The sequence below is a fragment of the Microcaecilia unicolor genome, chromosome 6 (assembly GCF_901765095.1).
Source record: "Microcaecilia unicolor chromosome 6, aMicUni1.1, whole genome shotgun sequence".
NCBI lineage: Eukaryota > Metazoa > Chordata > Amphibia > Gymnophiona > Siphonopidae > Microcaecilia > Microcaecilia unicolor.
This window is the reverse complement of record NC_044036.1, coordinates 339,829,423-339,854,179: the sequence shown is the minus strand read 5'-3', so window position 1 is coordinate 339,854,179 and position 24,757 is coordinate 339,829,423. Positions and strand designations below refer to the sequence as shown.

The 24,757-nt window shown below is 44.1% G+C and overlaps 1 protein-coding gene across 1 annotated transcript in view; it reads left to right on the top strand.

Annotated features, from left to right (window-relative positions):
- BAHCC1 (BAH domain and coiled-coil containing 1) overlaps positions 1–24,757 on the top strand; it is a 281,988-nt gene that overhangs the window by 119,991 nt on the left and 137,240 nt on the right. Inside the window, 1 exon segment of the mRNA XM_030206874.1 lies at positions 24,173–24,295. Coding sequence (XP_030062734.1) covers positions 24,173–24,295 — 123 coding nt within the window.

Genomic DNA, 24,757 nt, shown 5'->3' with positions numbered 1-24,757 from the left:
AGCGGTGAGTTGCAACTTAGTTTCCACCTTTGATATTCAAAATGAAGCTGATCACTGATGCGTTCACACTTCCAGCAATCCACTGCGCTGCTTCAGGGCAGAATCGCTGTAGATAAAAAGAAATGTTACATTTCGCTTCAAAATTCAATAATTCAAGCACAATTTTTCGTATAACAGAACTTACTGAAGCAAAGATCCATTTCATTCAAATTCATTTACTTTATATATTCAAAATGGCGCCGGAGTTGAAATAGGAACGTTCATATCAGTGATCCAGTCAGAACCTCGGGAGTTTCGTACATCAGACCGAGTAGAGAGATGTGGTAGCCGTGTTAGTCCACTTTTAAAGGTAATCAATAGAAATAGAATAAAATAAAACATAGAAAAGAAAATAAGATGATACCTTTTTTATTGGACATAACTTAATACATTTCTTGATTAGCTTTCGAAGGTTGCCCTTCTTCCTCAGATCGGAAATAAGCAAATGTGCTAGCTGACAGTGTATATAAGTGAAAACATTCAAGCATTACTATGACAGTAAAATAGATACCATTGGAGATTCTATATGGAATGTTGCTACTATTGGACATTCTACATGGAATGTTGCTACTATTGGAGATTCTACATGGAGTGTTGCTACTATTGGAGATTCTGCATGGAATGTTGCTATTCCACTAGCAACATTCCATGTAGAAGGCTGCGCAGGCTTCTGTTTCTGTGAGTCTGACGTCCTGCACATACGTGCAGGACGTCAGACTCACAGAAGCAGAAGCCTGCGCGGCCACGGTGATCTACAAGGGCCGACTTCTACATGGAATGTTACTAGTGGAATAGCAACATTCCATGTAGAATCTATAGAAATCAAACAAAATAAAACATGGAAAAGAAAATAAGATGATGCCTTTTTTATTGGACTAACTTAATAAATTTTTTGATTAGCTTTTGAAGGTAACCTTTCTTCGTCAGATCGGAAATAAGCAAATGTTGATAAATAACAGTATATATATAAGTGAAACATCAAAGCATTTCAGTGACAGTCTCACAGGATGAGGGTGGGGTGGGTTAGGTGAGAGACAGGGAGAGCCGGGTGGATGAGGGACAGGGAGAGATACACGGTAATGAGAGGGTGACAAAGCAGTAGAATTTTTAGGTTTATAATGGGCTTAGAAAACCCAGATCTTTGTTAAGTCCTGTCTGGTGGGTGTCAAAATATTTAATCATTCTGACTTCAAAGGTCTTACGTTCCTGGATTGTACATCAGATCATATGCACCAATCAGAGCAATGATGACCATTCTCATTCCTTGATAAGTTCCTTCAGGCATAGAGTATATTAATGTACAGATCCAAAATTGTTCACGCTATGCAAGTTGCTATTCTCTATCTCCCGCTAAAATAGATGGGGGGGAACTGAATCAATCAGTCTCCAGGCAATATCAGTCACTGTATGGCCAGAACTTTTTCAACGAGCCACTTTCAGAGCCATAAGCGTGCCAGTGGTGTAAGCCAAAACCAATTCAGCTAACGTAGAATTTAAAGCAAGGACACGAAAGTACCCAAATCACCTAAGCAGAGTAACAGTTTGTATCATATTTATCTGTAATTGTGTATCCGGTATTTGGAACAGTCGGAGTATAGCACCAGGAACTCCCTCCACATTTACTGTGACTGTTGGTTATTCCAATTTTGTTCATTGATACATGATGCAATCAGTTTACCTAGATTTTTCCCTCTATTATAAGCAGTGATGGGAACATTCCTGTATTCTGGATATCTAGAGACAATCGACCAATACTTTGTAAACATTTTTACCGTGATGGATGATCCAGTCATACATGGTAGAACACGGGTAGCTCTATCTTCCATTGGCTTTGATTGCTGATATTGAAGAAGTCATTCTCCGTGAGCATGTTCTGATCTTTTATGTGCTGATTTCAACAGATAGGAGGCACATCCTCCTTGTGAATATCTTTCAATAAAATCTCGAGCCTGGCTCTTAAAATCTGCTTGAGAAGAACAGATCTGGCATAGACATAAATATTGACTAATGGGAAAACTATTTTCTAATTTGAAAGGATGTTGACTTGCAAATTGTAAATAATTACTTCTTTCAATCTTCTTATAATACAATGTAGTCAAAAAATGACCTTCATGTTTGCAAATTTGAAGATCTAAGAATTCAATAGATGCTTGGTTGCAATGCATAGTAAATTTTTTTTAAAATGTTTTTTTAATTTAATTTTATTGGTAGCTTGGAAATATCAAGCCATAACAGCACTCATAAAAGCAACAGACAACAATCATAAATTAGTCTAACATTAACATCTTATTGTTTAGCAGGGCGCATGAGACCAGAACTCAGTAGGGATGTTTAAGGAATATTTGAGAAATAGATGGAAGGAGTATTTAGAACAGAATCAAATTTGATTTAACAAACTCATATAGTTAAGTACATAAGCATCGCCATGCTGGGACAGAACAAGGGTCCATTGAGCCCAGCACCCTGTCTCCGACAGCGGTCAAAAGAACAAACAATTTGTCCCGCCCATCCCTGAAACAGCGGATTTTTCCCACGTCTATTTAATAACATTCTATGGCTTTTTCCTCCAGGAAGCCGTCCAACCCTTTTTAAAATTCTGCTAAGTCAACCGCCTTAATCACTTTTTCCGGCAACGAATTCCAGAGTCTAAGTACGCGTTGAATGAAAAAAACTTTCCTCCGATTCGTTCTAAATTTACTACACTGCAGCTTCATCGCATGCCCCCTTGTCCTAGTATTTTTGGAAAGCGTAAACAGACGCTCCACATCGACCCGTTCCAGTCCACTCATTATCTTATAGACCTCTATCACATCTCCCCTCAGCCGCCTTTTCTCCAAGCTGAAGAGCCCCAGCCTCTTCAGCCTTTCCTCATAGGGAAGTCGTCCCATCCCCGGTATCATCTTTGTCGCCCTTCTCTGCACAAGAACCCAAAGTTCAGTTAATGAAGCTGTCCATATGAAAAAAATATCATCCAAAAATATTTTCCTTAATTGAATATTTTATTTATTTGTTTATTGGGATTTATTATCCACCTTTATGAAGAGATTCACCCAAGGCGGTGTACAGCAGGTACAGTTTAGCATAAAACATAAAAGCCAGCCGATATGTAGATGTATGTTTCTTCAGCGTGGAACCGAAGGGGCAAAAGTAGCCTCCATAACCACTCCTTGCTTTTGATGATAAAATCTACCTTCAAAATAAAAACGATTTTGAAATAGGACACGTTCAGCCAAAGAGAGCAAAAACTCATAGAAGGTTATATGGTGGAAGACCCATATGGTAGTCTGAAACGCTTACATTTGAAGTATGTAAATGTATAAGGCCGTGACATCCATAGCGACCAACCAAATTTGATCAGTTACATATGTTCTTGCACAATTTGTAATATGTAAGACGTATCTTTGACGTAAGACCTGACTTTAAATGCCTCTGGTTTAAGGAAACAATCCAAAAATGTAGAAAAATCAGTCTCCCCAGAGGATTTAAGACATCCTTGGGAATTCTGGGGAGAAATTTGGCTCCACCCTTATCAGCCCCATGAATGATAAGATTCAAATCCTCTTGGAGCTGCTGTAATAGGTTGATAGGCGGGATAGTAGAGTCCTTTAATATACTTGGAAGCTTGAACAATATCCAAATATCATCCATATTTCTTAGAGGCTATGTCTTAGCTTAAAAATAACCAGATGTTCAAAGATAAAGCCTGGACAGGGCTCAGTTTTGAATATCTGAGAATAACGCGGTCAGTGGTGGGCAAAACGCTCACCGCCCCGATGGCTGAATATTAACCTCTAGGTGCTTTAGAAGGAAAAAAGGCTGTATATTAATTAGGGAGATTATCCTCTTGTATTTGCTTTGAGAAATTAGAGGTCCTTTTACTAAGCTGCAGTAAAAGGGGGCCTGTGCTAGCGTCAGCGTGTGATTTTGACATGCGCTGAGGCTCCCGTTTACCGCGGCGGGTAAAAGGCCGCCTTTTTTCTGGAAAAGAAATGGCCGTGCGGTAAGTGAACCGCTTATCGCGTGGCCATTTTGAGGTGAGCACTTACCGCCATCCATTGAGGTAAAGGCTCCCGCGCTAACACGGCGCTACAAAAATAGAACATTTTTTTTGCAGTACCGGAAATGGTGTGCGCTGGGGGGGTGGGAAGTACTGCGGCGGCGGTTCCAGATTGCCACGCACCAACCCTTTAGTAAAAGGGTCCCTTAATTATTTATAGATATTTTTCCTAACGTCTCTCCTACACGTGGACTTTAGAATTCATATGTATGTTTTATTATTTATTTATTTATTTGTTACATTTGTATCCCACATTTTCCCACCTATTTGCAGGCTCCATGTGGCTTACATAGTACCGTATCGGCGTTCGCCAATTCCGGTATGAACAAATACAAGGTGATGTGGTAGAATAAGGTTCATGTGTGACAGATGCATTAGGGGATCTTAGAGAGGAAGAGTTAAGTTATGTCCATTACGAGCTTTGGTTTTGTTGCAGGTATTCAGGCTTTTATGTTGGGTCGTGGGGTTTGCCTTTTTGAACAGGTTTGTTTTTAGTGATTTCCGGAAATTTAGGTGGTCATACGTTGTTTTTACGACTTTTGGCAGCGTGTTCCATAGTTGTGCACTAGTACCCCTCTCCTCAAGTCGCTTCACTGGCTCCCTCTCCGTTTTCGCATCCTGTTCAAACTTCTTCTACTAACCTATAAATGTACTCACTCTGCTGCTCCCCAGTATCTCTCCACACTCATCCTTCCCTACACCCCTTCCCGTGCACTCCGCTCCATGGATAAATCCTTCTTATCTGTTCCCTTCTCCACTACTGCCAACTCCAGACTTCACGCCTTCTGTCTCGCTGCACCCTACGCCTGGAATAAACTTCCTGAGCCCCTACGTCTTGCCCCATCCTTGGCCACCTTTAAATCTAGACTGAAAGCCCACCTCTTTAACATTGCTTTTGACTCGTAACCACTTGCCTCCACCTACCCTCCTCTCCTCCTTCCTGTACACATTAATTGATTTGATTTGCTTACTTTATTTATTTTTTGTCTATTAGATTGTAAGCTCTTTGAGCAGGGACTGTCTTTCTTCTATGTTTGTGCAGCGCTGCGTACGCCTTGTAGCGCTATAGAAATGCTAAATAGTAGTAGTAGTAGCATAAGTTGATTTGTATTTGATTCCGTTGCAGCTTGTGCACTGCTTGTGTTTTTCTTTTCAGTTTATTTCTATATTTTGCTGTTTCCTTTACTACTGTGTATATTCTTGTATATAAGAAGTGTGTGAAACTTCAAATTAAGAAAAAAAGTGAGGGCACCTTGCACACCAATAAATGTTCTGAAAGCACAAGGAGGGGGGGAGGGGGTCTTAGCTACTGGGTCCTGCATCTTTAAATGCTTTCCCTGAGCCTCCTGCTTCTGAGAATTTTGCTGCCCTGTGCATTTTGGGGATAATATATAAGGCCGATTTATTCAGCATGACGGAGGAGGGGGTGGAATGCTGCTGATTTTAACCACCAAAGGGGTCCTGGGAAGTACTTAACATCAGTCAAATTTAATTTCCAGGGATAAGATTCTCAATTTCTTGTAGCCATGTACTGATGTAGATTATATAAACTTACAGCCGTTTTTTTGGAAGCGAGATGCAGGACAGCCTAGGGAAAGAACGAGATGATAGAGACTTGGTTTCTGCTTTAAATTATTTTGTTATTTTAAGAACATACTAGCTCCTGTCCCTGGAGGAGGTAGGCAGCCCTGCAGCAGCTCCTGCTTGCCGAAATGTGTTCTGGGTTAATGTGAGCTCTGCACAGGTTCAGTGGAAGTGGAGGATTCAGCATGAGAGCTGCTGGTTTAAGAGAGGCGCAGTGCCCCCTTGGGTGCACGGAGCCGGAGATAACATGGCGCCGTACACCGAGGGGGCATGCGCGTTCGGGCCAGCGGCCCAGGACAGGAGCAAGGTGGGCGCGTTCCTGACGCGAAAGGGGCACCCCGCTGGGAGAGGGAGGAGAGGAAACTGGGTTTAAAAGCCCCGGGGAGGAGCCCAGACAACCTCTTTCGCGACCGGGCTCCAGGTGCACCCAGCCCTCCCTCCCCAATTTATGCTATGTTTACTGTACATGTTCTATACTGTCGCAGCTTTGGCGGGGTACCCAAGCCTGATGGTGTAAGCTAGGCAGCTGGGGCAGCTGCGAGTACGGTGGAGCTCCCTTGCTAGACGGCGGGGAGCTCAGGTTACGATTGGTCAGTCCTGCTAGGACGCTGGACTGAGGATGGACATTGAGCCAGAGGCTGTGGGAGGCTTGGGTATACCCATATGTAAGATGTTTGTATATAAATAAAGCTGCGGCCGAGTTATACCAGATTAAATACATTGTGTCTTGTGATGATTAATACGGTTACTGCTATAAAATTGTAAACCGAGGTCTCTCGGCTGCCTGTGTTAAGTCACTCTGCAGCGGGACAATAGGAGGAAATGTATTGCACTGCTTCCACCTTTAGGATGCTGAGAGGAGTTGGGTATCCCAGCTCCAGGTTGGATTTCAATCCCGGATTTTCGGCTGACCTGTGACCCCAGGATCACACTGCTTGTTCTCTGTCTCCTTGTGTTGTGGAGTAGAGCTCAGATTTCATTCTCTTGGGGCTGGCGGACACTGGACTTGGCTCCTTTTCGTCCACATGACTGAGGGCTTGCACAACTTTTGTTACCTGTCCCCATATGGTGGGTCGGTCCTACTCCCCCAGCACAGACAGAAATATCTCATTGAGGGCCTGATTGCCCAAAGGCAGCCATAAAATATGGCTGCCTTGGTAACATTTAGCGACTCGCTAACAGCCAGCGATGCACAAAGGGGATCGCATGTAAATAAGCTGCATGGATCCCCCTTTGTGCATTGCTCTGCTGTTTGCGAGTCCAAGCTGTCAAATGCATTTGACAGCTCGTGCCCTCTCCAGTCCCACACTTATTTTTATTTCATTGGTGGTCCAGTGGACCCTGACTCCCCCCAGTCTTTTAAAAAATGTTCCCTGGTGGTCCAGGGGATTGCAACCCTCCCCCACACGTGCACACCTCCACCCCCTCCAGACCCCAACCCCACCTGCACTAGGGTTACCATATTTTGTCCCCCAAAAAGGAGGACACATGCCCCACCCCTTTCATGCCCCACCCCCTGTCATGCCCTTGCTCCTCCTCCTGTCACATTTTCCCCTCCCCCTTGTCACACACCCCGTCACTCCCCCTCCCCGTCACCCCCCCTCCCCTTACCTTACTACTGCCCTGGTGGTCTAGTGACCTCTTTGGGGCAGGAAAGAGCCCCCTCTTTCCTGCCCGGAGCGCTGCCCTGCATGCATCTTTCCTGTTTGTGATCTCGGCACCGATTCAAAATGGCCACCGAGAGTTGAAGTCTCGCGAGGTCACCACCAGGGCAGTAGTAAGTAAGGGGAGGGGGTGGTTGGGCGGCGGGGATAGTGCTGGGCAGACTTATACAGTCTGTGTCAGAGCCGGTGGTGGGAGGCGGGGCTGGTGGTTGGGAGGCGGGGATAGGGCTGGCCAGACTTATACGGTCTGTGCCCTGAAGAGGACAGTACAAATAAAAAAGTAGCACATATGAATTTATCTTCTTGGGCAGACTGGATGGACCGTGCAGGTCTTTTTCTGCCGTCATCTACTATGTTACTATGAGGCTAGCAATCTGCCCGGTTGTCCACCAGGGAAATTAAAAAAAAAAAGATTCAGTTGGGGGGGTGGGGGGGTGTTGGGGTCCATTTGGACCACCAGGGAAATTTAAAACAATTTAGAGGGGGAGCTCGCGATGGGGCTCGACTGGGGCAGGGGCACCAGGAAGTGAGAGGTAGGAAGCACAAGCAGGCCAAGCTTCCCTCCTCTTCGACAGCTCCAGAGCAGCTGTAAAATTTTTCTCATTAAATTACGTTGCTTTGGAGTTGTGCATTCCACCAGTATACATATTAGACTACGAATGAGCTCATTAGAATACTGATGAGCTCATTGTAATACATTTGCATGGGGTTCTCAGTGGCTGCTTACCGGAACTCGTTAGAGCCATGAAAATCCCCTTTGTGCATCATTAGCTCTCTGATCGCTTGCTTTAGATTGGCTAGAACCATAGCATAGTAAGCTTTGTGCATCTGGCCCTAAGTGGCTAATGCATGAAGCTACTACCAGCCTTAACATGCAGTTAACACAGGGTTTGCATGCCTGTTATTGTGCACCGAATGCTCAGAGGGCTTGAGTGTGGGTGTTAACATACTCAGTAAAGATAGTCTCAAATTGTATTGAAATTTAAATCGATGTTAATGAAGTCAGTAAGTATTCCTTTTAAATGCACAGAAGGAAATGACGGCCTATAACTCTGCCTAAAAGTTTTCACCAGGTCAGGGGCAGCTTTTAAGGTTTTAAGGAGAGGATTTCTTGTCAGTTTTTCAGATTGTGCTGCAGGGTTTTGTCTTCTTTCATAAGCAGAAGGAAGCTCCTGCAAGTTTTAAAGGCAAACGGGAAGTAACCAACAGATGTGCCGTATCCGAGCAAAGCCGAAAATGAAAGCTCACTTCCGTTCCTGTTTTCTGCTCCTTGCAGAAATTCCGTGTGCTGGTAATGCGAGGCTGATATTTAGGCGCTGAAGAGCTGCGTTTACCGCAAAATCTTGTGTGCGCATGTGCCAGGCACATTCCTCCCCCCTCCACTTTTGATTAATAGCGTGATTTAACCAGGCATAAAATTTACTATTATTACTGCTACTACTTATCATTTCTGTAGCACTACTAGATGTACGCAGCACTGTACACATTATATGCATGTACTTTCTCCATCCACGCTAATGGAATTCAAACGTGCGTGGGATAAACACAAAGGAATCCTGTTTAGAAGGAATGGATCTATGGAATCTTAGCGGAGAATAAAACCAGTGCAGGGCGGACTTCTATGGTCTGTGCGCCTGATCGTGGCTGAATAGATATGGATGGGCTGGAGTGTAAATTTTAAGGGGTTTCGACGTTAGCTTCAATAGAAATAAAACAAAATAAAACATGAAAAAGAAAATACCTTTTTTATTGGGTATAACTTAGTACATTCTTTGATTAGCTTTCGAAGGTTGCCCTTCTTCCTCAGATCTTCAGAACTTAGTACAAGAACAGTGCTGGGCAGACTTCTACGGTCTGTGCCCTGAGAATGACAAGGACAAATCAAACTCGGGTGTAAAGTATCACATACCATGTAAAATGAGTTTATCTTGTTAGGCAGACTGGATGGACTGTACAGGTCTTTATCTGCTGTCATTTACTATGTTACTATGTTACTCTTTGGGGTTCTACATGGAATGTTGCTACTAATTGGGATTCCGGAATCTTGTAACTCTTTAGGATTCCAGGATCTTCAGAACTTTTAGTACAAGAACAGTGCTGGGCAGACTTCTACGGTCTGTGCCCTGAGAATGACAAGGACAAATCAAACTCGGGTGTAAAGTATCACATACCATGTAAAATGAGTTTATCTTTTGGGCAGACTGGATGGACAGTACAGGTCTTTATCTGCTGTCATTTACTATGTTACTATGTTACTCTTTGGGGGTTCTACATGGAATGTTGCTACTAATTGGGATTCCAGAATCTTGTAACTCTTTAGAATTCCAGAATCTTCAGAACTTTTAATACAAGAACAGTGCTGGGCAGACTTCTACGGTCTGTGCCCTGAGAATGACAAATCAAACTCGGGTGTAAAGTATCACATACCATGTAAAATGAGTTTATCTTGTTGGGCAAACTGGATGGACCTTACAGGTCTTTCTCAGCCGTCATTTACTATGTTACTATGATCACAATCTAACTTTTATACCTGAGGCAATGGAGGGTTAAGTGACTTACCCAAGGTCACAAGGAACTGCAGTGGGAATCAAACCCATATTGCCAGGATCAAGGTCCACTGCACTAACCATGATTTGCTTTGAGCATCGCTGAGCTTTCTTTCTTTCTTTTCTTTTTTTTGCATTGCTGTTGTGCCATGGGCTTTTTTTTTTTTGTCTTAACCTATGATCCCCCATCAACCACACCCAGTCCAAGCCTGTGCTCTACATGTATGGAAAGAAACCATTTCCTTTTAGATTTCTGAGGAACCTCCTGGAAAAGGGATCCATTTCCTTACAGATACATCCAGTCTGTGAGAATAAAAGCTTTCACGCTCTCTTCAGTTCACAATCATTTCCGGAAGCAGGTTAAAGTTTCGAAGGATATTGTTTCGAGGAATGGCACCCAGCCACTTGGCATCTCTCTGTGCCCATTAAGGGAGGGATGCAGGAGGGGTAAGTAAACAGAGAATGACAGTAGGACAAACTCAGTGGTACAATCCCCCCTCCCCATCACATACACAGGTGGAATCGGTACCCCTGACTGCTTTTGATTTTAATTTACACCCCCCCCCCCCTTGCTTTGCAAACAGGAGCGCCTGTCTGGCTGCTGATTGCTGGGATTCCGGCCAGCTCACATTACCAACAAGTACCTTCCGTAGACGCCTTTTGAAGTCTATGCCAGCAGCGGGGAGATCCTGCCACCTGTCTTTCTCCCTTACAGCCTGCCACACTGCCTCAGTGCCTTCTTTCACTTTGGACACTTCCTGAATCTCCATGTGGGACACACATACGTTACTAGACTAAATTTCATGTCAGAGGCTTTGATGTTTGCTGGTGTTCCTCACCCCGGGAATAATTACCAAAAAAACAGAAGGATTAACACCAGTTAAAAGTATTTATATATCCTGCTTTTGGTAACAAATCCCATATCCATTAATACCCCCTGTACCTCAGTTCAATGTAGCATGTCTATATCCATTAATACTCACTGTACCTCAGTGCAATGTGACATGTCTGTATCTATTAATACCCCTCCTGTATTTCAGTGATCTAACACATGTCATATTCATTAATATCTCCCTGTACCTCACTCAGTACAGTATAACATGTCTGTGTCCATTAATACTCCTTGCACCTCAGTTCAATGTAACATGTCTATATCCATTAATACTCACTGCACCTCAGTGCAATGTAATGTGCCAGTATCCATTAATACCCCCACTGTACCTCAATACAATGTAACCTCTGCATCGATTAATACCCCTTGTACCTCAGTGCAATGTGACATGTCTGTATCTATTAATACCCCTTCTGTATTTCAGTGATCTAACACATCTCATATTCATTAATATCCCCCTGTACCTCACTCAGTACAGTGTAACATGTCTGTGTCCATTAATACTCCTTGCACCTCAGTTCAATGTAACATGTCTATATCCATTAATACTCACTGCACCTCAGTGCAATGTAATGTGCCAGTATCCATTAATACCCCCACTGTACCTCAATACAATGTAACCTCTGCATCGATTAATACCCCTTGTACCTCAGTGCAATGTGACATGTCTGTATCTATTAATACCCCTTCTGTATTTCAGTGATCTAACACATCTCATATTCATTAATATCCCCCTGTACCTCACTCAGTACAGTGTAACATGTCTGTGTCCATTAATACTCCTTGCACCTCAGTTCAATGTAGCATGTCTATATCCATTAATACTCACTGCACCTCAGTGCAATGTAATGTGCCAGTATCCATTAATACCCCCACTGTACCTCAATACAATGTAACCTCTGCATCAATTAATACCCCCTGTACCTCAGTGCAATGTGACATGTCTGTATCTATTAATACCCCTCCTGTATTTCAGTGATCTAACACATCTCATATTCATTAATATCCCCCTGTACCTCACTCAGTACAGTGTAACATGTCTGTGTCCATTAATACTCCTTGCACCTCAGTTCAATGTAACATGACTATATCCATTAATACTCACTGCACCTCAGTGCAATGTATTTTATTTATTTTTTTATTTTATTGCATTTGTATCCCACATTTTCCAACCTTTTTGCGGGCTCAGTGTGGCTTACAATAAGTTGTGAGTGATAGAAATACAATTTGTTACTACTCGGTTATGGATTACATTGTGAGGAGTTATGCGAGACAATGTGCCAGTATCCACTAATACCCCCACTGTACCTCAATACAATGTAACCTCTGCATCAATTAATACCCCCTGTACCTCAGTGCAATGTGTCATGTTTGTATCTATTAATACCCCTCCTGTATTTCAGTGATCTAACACATCCCATATTTATTTATTTATTTTATTTATTTGTAGCATTTGTATCCCACATTTTCCCACCAATTTGCAGGCTCAATGTGGCTTACCTTTGCCGTAATGGCGGATGCCATTTCCGGGTAACAGAATTACAAATAATATTACGTTAAGGTGCATACATACATGGTATCAGACATGTAGCATAACATGAGTATTCATTAATATCCCCCTGTACCTCACTCAGTACAGTGTAACATGTCTGTGTCCATTAATACTCCTTGTACCTCAGTGCAATGTAACATATCTGTATCCATTAATGCCCCTCAAGTAACTCACTGCGGTGTAACATTCCTGTATCCATTAATACCCCTCCAGTAACTCACCACATTATAATATTACTGTATTCATTAATACCCCTCCAGTACTTCATTGCAGTGTAATATTCCTGTCTCCATTAATACCCCTCCAGTACAGTTTAACATTCCTGTATTCATTGATACCCCTTCAATTCCTCATCTATGACTGTAGAATAACTGGAATAAACCACTGAAGCTATGTCTCCAGAATTTGACAACAAACTTTTTACAGAATAGCGCAGCTTTCATCGGTTCTGTACGTTGATTCTCTCTGCCCCTTCTTTGAACCAGCACAAAATGAATCCAAAGATATTGTAGAGTATGAAATGTCAAGGGCACATAGATCACTCCTTCTGAATCTTGCAAAGGGATGTACCTTGAATATATAGGTACACCCCCCACCCTCTAGCACAGCTTGAGCACTGAAATGAGGCATCCCTCAGTGCTGTTTTCCAAGGGAGTGTGCTGCATTCTGAGCTCAAGTTCTGAGTTTCAAGGCGAGACACTCCTTGAAATGGGAACATTGGCAGATGTGCTTCTCTAGTGACAGTGCCCCGTGTTGCCACTGGTGGGCAGAAGGCAGTCCCTTTCGGCTGTTGTCCCTGAATCCAGTGCCAAGGCAGAGAGCCTGCAGTGGTATGGCCTTCACTTGGAAACTTTGGCTCAGTACTCTACACTGTGTTTCCCATCTTTCAGCACTTGGCAAATTAAGCGTTCTCCCGCTCTGTCATTCTGCGTTCATGTATCTTTCTTTCCTTGTCTTCTCTTGTTCTGTCCTTGTTACAAGCTTCCTCTGTTCCCTTACCCTTCAGTTGTTTATCTCTCAGTTCCACCCCCCCCCCTTTTTCTCCCTCCCATCCACTTTCTCCTGCTGCCTTTTCTTCTCACCTTTCTTTTCTGCTCTTTTCTGTCTGAACGTCTATCCTCCCACATCTGCCTCAGAATTATTTATGTGGTAACCACTGAAGGCCAGCCATGATCAAACCCCCTCTGCCACAAAATCAGACAATGAGTCTTTACTGAGGACGTGACTGACCTTCATCACACTTGACGATAAAAGATTTTGTTTGTAATTTCAAGGCGGCAAGAAAATGAGCAAATTTCAATTAAAGCTTGAAACAATAACCTTGGTACAGAAAAGAAGGACCCTTCCTTAGCAAGCTGGAGGTTTCCACGGCCTTCTCTGTCCATCTCCTCCACACAAGACGACTTAGAAACCATTCACTGCCACTTGCTCCTCGACTCTCATCTGTCTTGTCTATTTCTTACCATTTATATTAACAGACTAGTAAAAAAAGGCCCGTTTCTGGAGCCAATGAAACAGGCGCTAGCAAGGCTTTCGTGTGGCCCCCCCCCCACCGAACGCACCTTGGTTGTTAGTGATGGCATTGCGCCGCCGTGGCCGCCGTCGATGTGTGACTGTGGTCCCCCCACCCAACGCACCTTCGTCGTCAGTGGGTGGCACATAGCGGCGCCGTGGCCGTCGTCAATGTGCGTGAATTGCTCCGCCTCCGCCCTCAATGTCATAACGTTTGACGCGAGGGCGGGGCCCCGAGGCTGTGATTTTCTTGGCTTCAGAGCTTCGAACTTACGAACCTTGGCTTCAGTGACGTCATCAGACAATAGAACATTGAGGGTGAGTTTTATATATATAGATTATATATATAGATATTTATCCCCAAATCTCCCCAGTCCAAGCAGTAATATCTAAGTGCTAAATTGTAAAAAAGACAAGGATTGGAAGGTGGGTCAGAACCAGTCTCACTCATTCTAAACAAAACGATCCAGCTCTAAGAAAGAGATGGGGGCAAATGATCATAAGTACATAAGTATTGCCACACTGGGAAAGACCAAAGGTCCATTGAGCCCAGCATCCTATTTCCAACAGTGGCCAATCCAGGTCACAAAAACCTGGCAAGATCCCCCCAAAAGTACAAAACATTTTATGCTGCTTATCCCAGAAATATTTTCCCCAACTCCAATTTAATAATGGTCTGTGGACTTTTCCTTTAGGAAGCCGCCCAAACCTTTTTAAAACTCTGCTAAGCCAACCACCTTTACCACGTTTTCTGGCAATGAATTCCAGAGTTTAATTACACGTTGAGGGAAGAAAACTTTTCTCCGTTTGAGTTCTCTCTGTCTCATTCTCATGTAGATCGCATTAAAATAATGGAGTGTATTAGTATGTTTAGAATAGGGGGATGAAGAAAGGACATAAGTAATGCCACACTGGGAAAAGACCAAGGGTCCATCGAGCCCAGCATCCTGTCCACGACAGCAGCCAATCCAGGCCAAGGGCACCTGGCAAGCTTCCCAAACGTACAAACATTCTATACATGTTATTCCTGGAATTGTGGATTTTTCCCAAGTCCATTTAGTAGTGGTTTATGGACTTGTCCTTTAGGAAACCTTCTAACCCTTTTTTAAACTCTGTCAAGCTAACCACCTTCACCACGTTCTCCGGCAACGAATTCCAGAGTTTACTTACGCGTTGTGTGAAGAAACATTTTCTCTGATTTGTTTTAAATTTACTACACTGTAGTTTCATCGCATGCCCCCTAGGCCTAGTATTTTTGGAAAGCGTGAACAGACGCTTCACATCCACCTGTTCCACTCCACTCATCTCTCTATATAAAACGCACCTTCAACGTTCTAATGAAGCCGGAAGCCAGCCAGAAGCCGGAAGTAGTGTGTAGTTGTGTAGATCGCTGTTTCCCCATGAGTGTCTGCCCCGCCCTCGCGTCTCAACGTGATGACGTCGAGGGCGGAGCACTGACATTCGTCGAATCGCATCACTCACCCGTTGGTACGCCACAGAAAGTTACGTCAGACGCATCACGGACCTATGAGAATGACGGCCATTAAAAAAGTAAGGAGTATCAACAGCTGTTGCAACTCGGAGGGAAGCGGGGAGGACCCTGGATCTTGGAGGGAGGGGGGACCCTGGAACTGGGAGGGGGGACCCTGGAACTGGGATGGAGGGGACGACCCTGGAACTCAGATGGAGGCAGGGAGGGAGGGGGGAGACGGCCCTCCAACTCGGAGGGACGGAGGGAGGGGGGGACCCTGGAACTTGGAGGGAAGGGGGACCCTGGAACTTGGAGGAAAGGGGGACCCTGGACTTGGAGGGAGGGGAGACCCTGGAACTGGGAAGGAGGGGACGACCCTGGAACTCGGAGGGAGGGAGGGAGGGAGGGGGGAGACGGCCCTCCAACTCGGAGGGACGGAGGGAGGGAACGGCCCTGCAACTTGGAGGGAGGGGGGGACCCTGGAACTTGGAAGGAAGGGGGACCCTGGAACTTGGAGGGAGGGGAGACCCTGGAACTGGGAAGGAGGGGACGACCCTGGAACTCGGAGGGAGGGAGGGGGGAGACGGCCCTGCAACTTGGAGGGAGGGTGAGAACACATTTAGCCTAACAATCCCTTTCAAAACATTAATTGCAGAAAGGCAATACCTTGCTAGCGCCCGTTTCATTGGTTTCTGAAATGGGCCTTTTATCTTAGTTATTTATAAAATGAACATCAGACCACAGAGGTGTTCTCCATGTGTGTTACATGTGTTACTTTAAAAATCATGTTCCCATAGCAACCCTGCCCATGCTCATGAGACTGTCTGTATGTGGTGTATCATGTTGGCATAGAGGCTTTATACACATACTCAGCCACAAAAGGTTTATAAAAGCCCATAAACGTAAACTTCAAGTAAGAAATGGTGGTGGGAGCTGGGGAGGGGTGGGGGGACAGGAATGGGAGAGACTGGTTTGTTTGCTCCCACCAGGCCAATATGACATTTCACTGCCCCTGTAAGAAGGTTGCACAGAGATACCCCAGGAGTGTCCCAAGCAAGGAGGTTAGATTGAGTACAGGAGAAGGTGCAAGGCTATCTAGCCTCATTATATGAGTTGAAGCCAGTAGGCGGAGCTTGCTGGCAGTAGGTGGAGTCACTGGTTCACCTCAAAAAATAGCAAATGCTATTGAAAGCAATAGTATAAGATTTTTTACAGATAATGGACTGCTTATGCGTGGTCCATCTGTAAAAAGTCAAAAGCGGTTCCAGTTGGATACCTTAAATGGTGGAGGACAAAAGATTTTTTTTTAACTTATTTGACAGCTTTTTAATTTATTTGAAAGGTTCCCATATGTAGATATAAATATCATTAAATAAAAACTGAATATCACTAAAACAGCTTCAAAAATGATTGTAGCTGGTGGAAACAGCACTAATAAAGGCTGTATTTTTGTGATCATGTTTCTACTCTGCTCTATACAACACAGTAATGTTCAAATTTCATTGATGATATCCTGTTTACTGATGGGTTCATCTTAACTGCTGTTGTAATCTGCCTTGGGAAGCCTGGTGTTATAAATATTGGAAGTAAAATTAAACTCTCCTCATTGGGGTACATGGGATCGCTTCTTCACCTCATCTCTTTTGTACAAATGGATTATTCTGTTTTGAGCATGTTCCAGGGACAAGTGGTTTTCATAAAACAAAATGATAAAAAAAATATGTATTTTCTTTCATTCAGATCTCTCATTTGTTTAACTAAATGGGCTATAAGCCCCAAATGTACTCCATTGGTTTTCATATATTTAGTTCTTGTGATGACTTATACTGTGCCAAAATTGGAAATACAGTGATACAGAATAATAGAATTCAGTAACATCCAAAACTTATTAATTAACATTATAATTATGCTCACATTTGGGCAATAACTGAGAAAATGCTGTTGAAAACTGATTTGAAGAAGAAATAAATATATATCACAGAACTGGAAAATGTTGGCATATTTAAACTGACTCTGGATTTCTGCATTAATGTAGCTCTGCCCTCATTATTGAATATCTCACTTTTAAATAGTAGCAATAAACAATATTAAGTGCATTTTTATAATATACCACTGCATTCCGCAAAACAAAAGGAGCAAGTTCCCACAAACCATCTTTCTGTTTTGATCTAGGCACAGAAAAAAAAAGATTTTAAATGCTCCCCAGTTTCAACCTAATTCATGTTTAATATGGGATATAAATGTCATAAATAAGTAAATAGATAGAAATTCTGAACGTTGAGCACCTGATTCACATAACATGATGTCTGTTTTAGTGACCCTTTACCAGGAGAAAAAAAATCTCTGCAGGAACATAACACATGCTAGGGTGTTCTTATAACAAGCCCCTCCAAATGACACACTGAGTACGATTTATAACAAATGACTACTCTACCTATGAAAAGTTATTCCATTATTATACTTCCTGTGTGTACATCTGAATGCTGCACAAGCCAGCATTTTTCAAAATAGAAGTGACATTAAATAAAAATGCCTCTAACAATAAAGAATGACAATGTGGATGCATCATCTCATAGGTTTGTTTGCTTTGTTTTGAGTGTACACAGAATGACGGCTGCGCGGGGAAGGGGAAACACAGACTAACCTAAGTGGCTTCAACTTTTTGATGTCATGCCGCCTCCTGTTCTCAATGAAAGCTCCTTGGTCCCAAGAGCACCTGGAGAACAGGCCAAGCAACCTGCAGCTTCTGTTCCTGCCAGGAGAACATTCCAGAATGTGTTCTGGTACCGTGGCTGCTTCAGATGACCTGCAGAACTTTTAGCTGGACATTGGGAGCGAAAGCATTTGGATAATGCTGGGAATATGCCGCTTATTCGCCAGTGGTGTCTTCTTGCTGAAGCATCTCTCCCATGCCACTAATGTTTAGAAGTGAGGGGCGATGCTACAGGCATCCTGACTTTTCTCAGAGTAGCGAATGCAGTGAGCACGGGATCCTGACCTATGTGACTCGTCCCTCCTCTACTTCCTTAGCAGGCCAATATGATTAAACATAGCCGGGGATGGCCCCTATGAATAGGCTTCTCTGAGGGGGCCATGCTCAAGGGTAATACTGTGTGCTGGAGATGGACAAAGACCAATGCAAGACTCCCAAGGAAGAGGCACTGAGGGAAGGAGGATGGGCAGAGGGACACATGGGGTCAGGGAAGGGTCTGTCTGCATGTGGGATCAATCTTGTCAAAGGCAGGAATTTATAGGCTGCTGTTTACTTAAATGAGAAGCAGTAAACTCTCTGACAACAAGCAGTAAAAAGAGACAGCTGCAGCAGTTTAACAAAGAGTTAACCCTACCAGCCACCCATAGCCTCCCCTCTATCTCTGTGCAAATCTACCTGACCATTTGCCCCAGGGAAGGAGCCTCAGGAAGAGATTAGTTGAGAAACATCACTAGGAGCAGAACTCAATGAAGGCTGGGGCATTATTTCAGCAGTACCTACTGCACCACATCTGGAAGACAAGGCATTATTCCAGCAGTGTCTACTGCACATCTGGATGACTGGGCATTTGTTCCAGCAGTACCTACTGCACAACATCTGGAAGACGACATTATTCCAGCAGCACCTACTGCACAGCATCTGGAAGACTAGGCATTATTCCAGCTGTGCCTAATGCACAACATCTGGAAGATTGGACATTCCAGCAGTACCTACTGCACCACATTTGGAAGTCTAGGTATTATTCCAGCAGCGCCTACTGCACATCTGGAAGACTGGGCATTTGTTCCAGCAGTACCTACTGTACAACATCTGGAAGACTAGACATTATTCCAGCAGCACCTACTGCACCACATCTGGAAGACTAGGCATTATTCCAGCAGCATCTACTGCACCACATCTGGAAGACTTGGCATTATTCCAGCAGTGCCTAATGCACAACACTTGGAAGACTGGACATTCCAGCAGCACCTACTGCATCATATCTGGAAGACTGGACATAATTCCAGCAGTGCCTACCGCACCACATCTGGAAGACTGGATTATTGAACAGCTAGTGCAACATATATTACCACAGAGACCGGGGATGGATGGAGCAGTTCTGATAGCAGCATGGAGCAGCGTTTCATTTGTGCTGTGGTGACATTTTGAGTAGCATCTCTGTGTTAAATGAATGTTCTTCCATGTTGTCTATTATGGTATCATTCGTATTCTGCTGGCATTTATCATATATGATTGTTCTACAGCGCTGTTAAATGTTTATATTTCAGACACTGTATCATGTTAGTCCCTATTACCAGGGTTCGATTTGCCGTTGCCAAGTTTACCTTATTGATTATGTCTATGTTTATATTTGATCATTTTACTATTGTTATGCTGTTAACTAAATTGTAAGTTTTATGTTACGCTGTACCTGCTGTACACTGCCTTGGGTGGATGTTTTCATAAAAGCGGTCAATAAATCCCACTAAATAAACAGTGACTCTTTGATAGAGCGTTTGGTTTTCTGTGATGCGCATGATTGCTGCATAGGTGGTTTTCGTGGCTGTTATTGAATTGAATCTAGCAGCTGGGTCATCTTCTCTTACATTATCCCTCTACCTTTCCCAGCATCTTCACCTTCCCCGGTGAGTCTTCCTCTCATAATATGACCAAAAACATGAAAGTCTAAGTTTAGTCATCTGGACCTTTAGGGAACATTTTGATTCTATCTCTTCCACGATCAACTGATATGACTTCTTTGCAGTCCATGATGGCTCTCGTAGAAATCATCTCCAACACCATAATTCTCAGCCACATAATGCGTCTTGTCTCAGCCACATAATGCGATTGAATAAAAAAAAAAAAATAGATTCAGCAAGTTATATCAGTGTGTTTAATTTCACATCCTTCCATTCAGAGCTGTCTTCCATTAAAATCCCAGCACAAGGTATTGGACCTGTGTATTAAGATAAGAGGAGTGGAAGACCAGCCTAGTGGTTAGAGCAGTGAGCTGAGAAGCATAAAAGGCAGGGTTCCAACCCTACTTCTCCTTGTGACCTTGCAAAAGTCATTTCACCTCCCATTGGCTTCAGTATGACATAGATTGTAAGTCCACTTGGACAGAGAAATCATTTGTAACACACCTCAAGCTCGGATTTGGAGAAAGGGAGTAACAGAAACTCTAAACTCCTGCCACCATATTGGTACCATCGGAACAGGGTTTTCTGTGGGAATAACATATATCATGTCCTGTTTATTCCTATATCGAATCTGGTTTCTGTTGACTTGGGCAGAGGGTATTTACCTGTAAAAGCCTCAACCAAAAGCTTCAGTGGGAAAAACACAGCCCACAACTTCTAGCATGTAGAAAATCCCTAATTTTCTCTGCTCTGCCTGATCAGCTTCTGTTTATTTGGGGTTCCTGCTCTGATTCTCTCTCTCTCTCTCTTTCCCTCCTTAATCTGGGCTTCAGTGCTGGGGCTTCTTAACAGCACCTGTGGGTGGTGGGAGGGGAACCAGCTGAATCATTCATGATGCTTTTCAATTTGATTGTGGCTAAATCTATCCCCATACCTTGCTTTGGACTGAGGAAATTTTGGCCTTGCCAGTTTTTGGTTCATTTGACCCTGGCCTCTTCCTTTGGACTGGTTAGACCTTTATGGGTAGGTGACCCTAATGCGTCCCCATCCAGCTTATAATCGAACGAGAATAACGCCCAAGTTCCGACCTAAATCGGGAGATGGGCGTTCTTCTCACAAAAACAAATAAAGCGGCATAATCGAAAGCCGAACTTTGGACGCTTTCAACTGCACTCCGTCGCGGATGCGGACAAAGTTGACGGGGGAGTGTCGGAGGCGTGGTGAAGGCGGAACTGGGGCGTGGTTATCGGGCGAACAGAGATGGGCGCCCTTCGCCGATAATGGATGCGTTTGTAGCTAGAATTTAGGGCACTTTTCCTGGACCCTGTTTTTTGACGAATAAGGCCCCAAAAAGTGCCCTAAATGACCAGATGACCCCCAGAGGGAGTCGGGGATGACCTCCCCTGACTCCCCCAGTGGTCACTAACCCCCTCCCACCACAAAAAAATGATGTTTCACAACTTTTTACTTTCACCCTCAAATGTCATACCCTCCTCCCAAGCAGCAGTATGCAGGTCCCTGGAGCAGTTGTTAGGGGGTGCAGTGGACGTCAGGCAGGTGGACCCAGGCCCATCCCCCCCCTACCTGTTACAATTGTGCTGCTTAATGCTACTAGTCGTCCAACCCCCCCAAACCCACTGTACCCACATGTAGGTGCCCCCCTTCACCTCTTAGGGCTATAGTAATGGTGTAGATTTGTGGGCAGTGGGTTTTGAGGGGGATTTGGGGGGCTCAACACCCAAGGGAAGGGTGCTATGCACCTGGGAGCTCTTTTCCCTTTTTTTTTGTTTTTGTAAAAGTGCCCCCTAGGGTGCCCGGTTGGTGTCCTGGCATGTGAGGGGGACCAGTGCACTATGAATCCTGGCCCCTCCCACGAACAAATGCCTTGCATTTATTCGTTTTTGAGCTGGGCGATTTCATTTTCCATTATCGGTGAAAAGCAAAAACACCCAGCTCACACCTTGGCGAATAAAACATGGGCGTCTATTTTTTTAAAAAATTACGGTTCACTCCGCCCCTTCACGGACCCGTTCTCGGAGATTAACGCCCATGGAGATGGGCGTTTCTGGTCGATTATGCCCCTCCATGTCTTTCTCACCTCACTGATAGATATTAAATGCAATTCATTTGTAAAACACTGTGAAAATAGCGGAAAACCTGCTACTAGATATTCAGGAGGCAAAGAGAAATGCCAAAACTGCTTAGTTAAATGGCAGTACCCAGGATGCTATGGTGTTCTTACACCTACTTGTTGTTTTGTGCTAAAGCTAACTGATCTGACCATGAACTGCATGGGAGACAAGCCCATTCATTCCCTGAGTGCAGAATGCATTTCGTCAAAGACCATGCCATGGTTGAGAGGGTTTTGTAGCCTGCACATCACATTACCCCAGAAGAATCCAATAGGAAGAGAGAAATAAACTGTTGGAGTTATATCACTGCGTTGACCATACACAAGGCAGCTGTCTACTACTGGAATAATCTCCATCTTGAGATACGTTCGATAAGAAGTTATTTCTTATTTTGCAAAGCTTTGAAAACTTACTTGTATGTTAGGCTTCTTTATTCTGTTATGTTCTTTTACTTTATATGTAATTCCTACTACTACTTAACATTTCTAGAGTGCTACTAGGGTTACGCAGCGCTGTACAGTTTAACAAAGAAACCAGCCCCTGCTCAAAAGAACTTACAATCTAAAGGACGAAATGTCAAGTTGGGGCAGTCTAGATTTCCTGCGTAGAGGTATAGAGGCTAGGTGCTGAAGGCAACATTGAAGAGGTGGGCTTTGAGTAAGGATTTGAAGATGGGCAGGGAGGGGGCCTGGCGTATGGGCTGAGGGAGTTTATTCCAAGCATGGGGTGAGGCGAGGCAGAAAGGGCGGAGCCTGGAGTTGGCGGTGGTGGAGAAGGGTACTGAAAGGAGGGATTTGTCTTGAAAGCGGAGGTTACAGGTAGGAACGTAAGGGAAGATGAGGGTAGAGAGGTAAGGAGGGGCTGCAGAACGAGTGCATTTGTAGGTTAGTAGGAGAAGCTTGAACTGTATGCGGTACCTGATCGGAAGTCAGTGAAGTGACTTGAGGAGAGGGCTGATATGAGTATATCGGTCCAGGTGGAAGATAAGATGTACAGCCGAGTTCTGAACGGACTGAAGGGGGGATAGATGGCTAAGTGGGAGGCCAGTGAGGAGTAGGTTGCAGTAGTCAAGGCGAGAGGTAATGAGAGAGTGGATGAGAGTTCGGGTGGTGTGCTCAGAGAGGAAAGGGCGAATTTTGCTAATGTTATAGAGGAAGAAGCGACAGGTCTTGGCTATCTGCTGGATATGCGCAGAGAAGGAGAGGGAGGAGTCGAAGATGACTCCGAGGTTGCGGGCAGATGAGAAGAGGACGATGGGGGTGTTATCAACTGAAATAGAGAGTGGAGGGAGAGGAGAAGTGGGTTTGGGTGGGAAGACAATAAGCTCGGTCTTGGCCATGTTCAGTTTCAGGTGGCAGTTGGACATCCAGGCAGCAATGTCGGATAAATAGGCCGATACTTTGGCCTGGGTTTCTGCAGTGATGTCTGGTGTGGAGAGATAAAGCTGGGTGTCGTCAGCATAAAGATGATATTGGAATCCATGAGATGAGATCAGGGAGCCCAGGGAAGAGGTGTAGATTGAGAAGAGAGGGGGTCCAAGGACAGATCCCTGAGGAACTCCAACAGAGAGCGGGATAGGGTTGGAGGAAGAACCATGAGAATGTACTCTGAAAGTACGGTGGGAGAGGTAAGAGGAGAACCAGGAGAGGACAGAGCCCTGGAACCCAAATGTGGATAATCTGTATCAGCTTCTTCGTAGATTTGATGTAATTCACCTTGAATCATTTTAAGAGAGTTGTTGAGAGATAAATCCTTGATAATATAACATAACCTATGCACAATCAGATGAAGTAACTCAGTTTAGCATTGAGTGGTGCAGTTTAGTAGTGAGTGATGCAGAATTGCAGATTAGCAGATATGCAGGATCTGCACTGTAACTCAGGACCCTACAGTCTATCGGGTTGTCAGGATATTCACAAGAAATATGCATTAGATGTTTTTGTACAGTATGTACTGGGTCTTATATGTCATGCATATTTATTGGGAATAAGATTTTGGGTCCCTGAAACAGGTTTAGGAAGCTTTGTTCAAACGAATGTGCCACCTACCTGATATTTGTTTCCAGGGTGGCTTCTACCTTACAGTACTCACTCCTTTTCCTTTGTTTTTCAGCTGCGGGATACCCCCGGTTTTCTGGCAGTCTGGCCTCCACATTCCTACCGATGAGCCATTTGGATCACCACGGAAACAGTAACGTCCTCTATGGGCGTCATCGGTTCTACGACTCCCAGAAAGGCAAGTCCATTCATTCCCTGAATGCAGAACGCAAGTTCATCAAAGACCGTTTCAAGAGAAAAGACACGGATCATAGGGTTGGTAGCCTACCCATAGAACAGGGAAATCAACCATCAGTCTGGTTCTGAAAGGAATAATACTCCAGTATTACTGGGAAAAACTCAGTGATGTGAGCACTAAAAAAAAATCACCGTTGCAGTGGAGTCCAGGCATCGCTGTGCTGTTCCCAGTGCGTAAGCATGAGGTTTGAAATGGTGCCAGTGAGTTCAAACTCTTCCCAACATTTTACATTGTAGTTCTAAATTCAGAAAATCTACAGATTGTAGGCCATGAGTTGGACTTTGACCCATGGTTCCAAGGGTCAAGAGATTGAAGAACAGAGCAAGTAGAACTTCTAACCCCCAAATCCATAAAGATGCCAGTGCTATCAGAGACCTCAGTCTCCTATAGCTCCTTAAAATA